This window comes from Anser anser, assembly GCF_964211835.1.
Source record: "Anser anser genome assembly, chromosome: 2".
Lineage (NCBI taxonomy): Eukaryota > Metazoa > Chordata > Aves > Anseriformes > Anatidae > Anser > Anser anser.
Window position 1 is genome coordinate 153636163 of NC_139721.1, and position 5197 is coordinate 153641359.

Below are 5197 nucleotides of genomic sequence, written 5' to 3' on the forward strand. Positions count from 1 at the left end.
CCCCGGCGCGGGGAGAGCGGCCGAGGGGCGGCGGGGCCCGGCCGGGGCTGGGCCGGGGGCTGCGGGGGCCGGGGCCGCCCCCCCCGCCCGGGCACCGCAGCGCTGCCGGCCCTTGTCCTGCGGCTCCGTTCCCTGTTCCCCCCCGCAAACTGCACCCCTATTATTATTATTATTATTGTTATTATTATTCTTCATTATTATTACTACCACGCAGCCCCCCCGCACCCCCATGCGCGGCCCCCCCGCTGCCACCCGCCGCGGGGTCCCGGGAGGTGACGGGGGGGGTCCCAGCACCCCCTGGCTCGGGACCCCCCGGGCCTTCTGCCGACGGAGCGGTCTTGAGAAGGGGAGCAGGAAAAAAAAGCCGTGGGATATTTCGTTGCCGTTTTCGGGTTTTTTTCTCGCTTCCCCCTTTTTTTTCCCCTTTTTCCTTCCCGGTTTTTGTCGTCGTCCTCCCCCCCCCCAAAAAAAAAGGCAGGCGGGGGCCGGGGGTCGCTCCCTGCTGCCGGGGGCAGCCCCACCGCCCCTGGACGGTCCCGGGGGAGGGGGGTGACAGGGCTGGGGGTGTCGCATGGGGCCGGGGATGTCACACGGGCACTTCCCCGGGGCTCTCGAAGGTTTTCGGGGCGAGAGGGCGCCTGGTTTGTCACCTCCCCTGGCACCGGGGGTCCCCGCGGCCGCTCCCCCGGGGGAAACGGGACCCAGGCGGGATGGGGGGAGACCCCCTGGCCCCTCTCTTTCCCTTTTCCCGTGCCTGTTTGTGCTAGATAAGCGGCTCCCCCCCCGCACACACACTCTTTACCAAGGCGCATTCTGGTGGCAGGCATGACTCCCTGACCTACAGGTGTTTATTCTTTCCAAACTCCTCAAAAAGCGCTTGGCGGCGCGTTTAGGGCAAATATTTACCGTGTGCGAGAAGGGGGGGAATAAACTCCTCAACACCTCGCTGGGACCCCCGGTGAGGGCAAAAATCACGGGGCGAGCCCCCCCCCCCCCCCCCCGGAGCCTCCCCCGTCCCCTCGGACGGCGCTTTCCCGGGGACCGGGGGGGGGGGGGCTGCGGGGCCGTGCCGTCGGGGGGGGCTCGGGAAGGGGGGGGGGGGGGGGGGGGCTCCGTGACAGGTGCTCGGCGGGGCCAATAGCGGGCTCGGCCTCCCGCCGCCGCCAATGGAGGCTGCAGAGCCTCCGGCCCAATGGGAGCCTCCTGAAGGCCCTTGTAGGGTCGCACCGCCCAGCGCGGCCCCACAGCCGCCCGCTGCCCGCCGCCGCCGGGAGACGCGGGCCCGGCCCGGGGCCGCCCGCCCGCTGCCGTCCCAGTTTCCCCCCCGCCCCCCCCCCCCCCCCAACCCCCCCTTTAAAATTCCTCCCCCCCGGCCCCTCTCGCCGCCAGCTGCCGGTGCTCCCATGGAAAAATCCAAAAATTTCCGCATCGACGCGCTGCTGGCTGTCGACCCCCCCAAGGCGGCGGCGGTGGCGGCGCAGAGCGCTCCGCTCGCCCTCGTCGCCTCCTCGCTGGGTGGCAGCGCGGCGCGCGGCTCCAGCAGCTCCAGCAGCTCCAGCGGCAGCCCCCCGGCTTCCTCCTCGTCCTCCTCTTCCTCCTCCTCCTCCTCCTCCTCCTCTTCCTCCGAGCAGCAGCAGCAGCCCGCCGCCGGCCCCGCCGACCGCCTCCGCGCCGACAGCCCCTCGCCGCCGCCGCCGCCGCCGCGCATCCTGGCCGCCCACTGCGCCCTGGTGCCCAAGGGGGGGTTTTTGGCCTCCACCAGCGGCCACCCCCCGCACCACGCCGGGATGGCCCTGGGACTGCACCCCGCGGCCCCCGGGGGGCCCGGCATGCCCCCGCAGGCGGCCCTATACGGGCACCCCGTGTACGGGTACTCGGCGCTGGGCGGGCAGCACCCGGCTCTGTCCTACTCCTACTCGCAAGTGCAAGGGGCGCATCCTTCCCACCCCGCCGCCGACCCCATCAAGCTGAGCGCGGGCACCTTCCAGCTGGACCAGTGGCTGCGGGCATCCACGGCCGGCATGATCCTGCCCAAAATGCCCGATTTTAACTGTGAGTATCGCCTTCCGCAGCCCTAACCCCTCCGCAACCCTAATAGCCACCCCCACCCCCGCCAGCTCCCGGCTCCTAGGGTTTCAACCGCGTTATGTTGTTTTAATTTTTATTAAAAGGAAGAAACAGCCATCCGCAAGGGACGCCCGTGTCGCCCCCTTTATCCCCTGTCGCCCTCCGGCTCGGTTTTTTTAGGGCGGCTCAAACGTGACGGCTGCCAGCCCGTCCCCGTTGAGCAGCCCATCCCCGGGTTCCCCCAAAACTCAGGTCCTGGCCCCCAGCCGCTCTTTATTTTATTTTCCTTTTCCCGGCAGCGGGCTGAAAATAACTGCGGCGCTCTCCCCTTGGGCAAGCGGGCGTAGGGTTAGGGGTCAGCGGGAGCTTGGGGTCCCCGGGAGGACGAAGCGACGGGGAATAACGGGGTCGGAGCGGTTCGGGGCGGGGGGCTGGGGGCTCTGGAAATGCTGCACGAAATCCCCCCAGCCCCAAATCGCAGCCTCAGCAGCAGAACAGCTAGGCCTCACGGCGACGGGGACCTTTTCGTGCATCTGTTTCAGGCACAGATCATTTCCTTAGGTGTGAGCTCTCGGTGGGGACGGCCGGGTTAACAATACCGGAGGTGTAGTTTTACGAAAATCGTGCCAGGAAAAAAAAAAAAAAGAATTGGGATTTTTTTTAATTTTTTTTTTTCGTACTCTGCACACGTTCGCAGACAAAAAAGTCCATTGTTTTCTTTCGGATGGAGGTTGTTTGGGCTGGAACATTCAGGGAGAAAAAAAAATAATTAGGGGAGCTGTCAGAGCCCTGCCTCTCAAACAAGGCGAAAGGGGGAAGAAATAAGCGGGGAAAATCGCACGGCGGTGACAAAATCCCATCCTCGCTCCCGTCTGCGAGCCGGACACTGCCCTTTTCTCTTCGTGCCCTTTTCGGCAGCCTGGCCCCAAAAGCGGCCGGGAATCCAGAGCATTTTCTTCGGTCCCAAACCAAATCAAACGAAACCCCAAAACGCGCCGGGAAGCGCGGGCACGGCCGGGGCGCGCCGCCGGGTGTCGGAGCCCCTTGTCCATCCATCCACCCCCCTTTTTTTTTGGATAAAATCCCTTATTTGATTTTTTTAATGCGGAAAACACACCGATATATATATATGTGTGTGTATATATATGTATATATATGTATATATATAGTATGTATATATATAACGGATCTATATATTTTAATTTATATATTGTATAATAATTTATATATTATATATGTTAATTCATATACTATTTTTAATTATTTATATTTATTAAAAAACCCGCATTTTTCGTTCAAAGGCAGTTTCCCACCCCTCGCCGCTCCCTTACCCGCTGCAATCCCGTTAATTACAGCCGGGGGGGCCCGGGGGGGGGGCCGCGAGCGCGGCGGGTTTAAGCGGAGCTGAGCATCCCACGGGGCGAGCCGCCACCCCCGGCTCCCTTTTATTGCCTCGCACTTGGGCTCTGGGGAAATCAAGGGGCAGATTTTTATTTCTTTCTTTTTTCTTTCTGGCTTTTTATCTTTGATTTCATTCATTCCATTTCAGGGACCCCCCTGACACCCCCCGTGGCACGTCGGGTCCCCTCTCCCCTCTCCGTGCGCTCCCCCCTGGTGCCCCCCGGCATCCCCCCGACGGCTCCCCCATTTCTCTGCCCCCCCCCACCCCAGCTCTGTTCTCACCCCCGCGGTTCCCCCCGCAGCCCAGGCTCAGTCCAACCTGCTGGGGAAGTGCCGCCGGCCCCGCACGGCTTTCACCAGCCAGCAGCTGCTGGAGCTGGAGCACCAGTTCAAGCTGAACAAATACCTCTCCCGGCCCAAGCGCTTCGAGGTGGCCACGTCGCTGATGCTCACCGAGACGCAGGTGGGACCCCGGGGTGTGGGGAGGGGGGGGGGGGGCGGTGGGAAATAGGGGCGCCGTCGGGGCGCCGTCGAGGGGCCGGGGCTGAAGCCGTGCCCCAAATTTCTCTTCGCCCCCCCTCCCCCCCCCCCCCCCAGGTGAAGATTTGGTTCCAGAACCGGCGCATGAAGTGGAAGCGGAGCAAGAAGGCGAAGGAGCAGGCGGCGCAGGAAGCCGAGAAGCAGAAGGGGGGAGGCGAGGACAAGGCGGACGAGGAGCTGCTGCTGCCCGCCCCCGACAAGAGCGGCGGGCGGCGGCTGCGGGAGCTGCCCGACAGCGAGCCCGACGACGACGAGGAGGAAGAGGAGGAGGAAGAAGCCGGCAGGTGCTGCCCCTACCACTCCTCCGACTGCTCCGAGGCGGACGAGGAGGACTCGCAGCCCCGGGGCCGGCACGGAGCCCCCCCGCTGGCCCCCACCCAGCCCCAGTGAGCCCCCGGCCCCAGCTCCCCGCCCGCCCCGTCGGGGCCGCCCCCCCCCCAACTCCCCCCCTTTATTCCGTTTTCTCCCCGCTTGGAGGGGGATGGAGAAGAGGATCCCCCCGTGTGCCGGGAGGGGGACGGAAGATTTGCGGTGACCACAGTGTTATTACTGACTGAAAAGCAGACAAAACTTGACACCCCCCCCGCCCCCCCGTCCCAACCCTCCGTTCGCTGAGTCTTGGAAATGGTTTTGTTCCGACTATATAGCGGGAAAACTGGTTATGTCCTGAACGTTAAAACTGCTGGAAATCTCGATACCGTCTTTATTTTTGTATATCGTATTTATAAAAAATAATAATAAGAAGAATTGCCTCTACTTATGCATGCTAAATTATTACCCAGCTCCCCCACCCCACCCGTGTGGTGGGGTGGAAAATAAACGGCGTTTTGTACTTGAGACGTGTCAGGGGTCTTGGGGGGGGGCGGGAGGGGGGTAGGGAAGGAGCGGGGCCGCGGTTTCCCACCCGAGCTTTCCCCCCGAGTGGCATGGACGGGGGGGACCCGGCGCAATGTGCCCCCGCCGTTTCCCCCTGGGGTCGTGGCATCCTATAACGGGGGGGGGGGGCAGAGGGCTCAGTGCCGCCGGGGAAGGGGCTCCAGCTTCTTCCTTCGGCCGCCGTGACCTCCCCGTCCCTCCCGTCCGGATGGGGGGGGGCGAAGCGGCCGCGCCCCCCCCCCTTTTTGCACCCCTTTGCCCACCCCTCCCCGCCGTCCGGGCTCCTCTTTCCCCCTCCTGCAGCACCCGGAGA

The 5197-nt window shown here is 64.0% G+C and overlaps 1 protein-coding gene across 1 annotated transcript; it reads left to right on the top strand.

Moving 5' to 3' along the window:
* The first annotated feature begins 1375 nt into the window (after positions 1-1375).
* MNX1 (motor neuron and pancreas homeobox 1) lies at positions 1376-4771 on the top strand. The gene is made up of 3 exons (XM_083822228.1): positions 1376-2052; positions 3771-3931; positions 4066-4771. Exons 1-3 carry the CDS (start codon positions 1404-1406, stop codon positions 4396-4398), a joined length of 1143 nt encoding a protein of 380 aa, XP_083678354.1. The 5' UTR covers positions 1376-1403; the 3' UTR covers positions 4399-4771.
* The last annotated feature ends 426 nt before the right edge of the window (positions 4772-5197 follow it).

Coding starts and splice junctions, on each gene's coding strand:
- MNX1 (XM_083822228.1), top strand. CDS start 1,404: ATGGAAAAATCCAAAAATTTCCGCATCGACGCGCTGCTGGCTGTCGAC. Junction 2,053..3,770: donor CAAAATGCCCGATTTTAACT/GTGAGTATCGCC, acceptor TTCCCCCCGCAG/CCCAGGCTCAGTCCAACCTG. Junction 3,932..4,065: donor TGATGCTCACCGAGACGCAG/GTGGGACCCCGG, acceptor CCCCCCCCCCAG/GTGAAGATTTGGTTCCAGAA.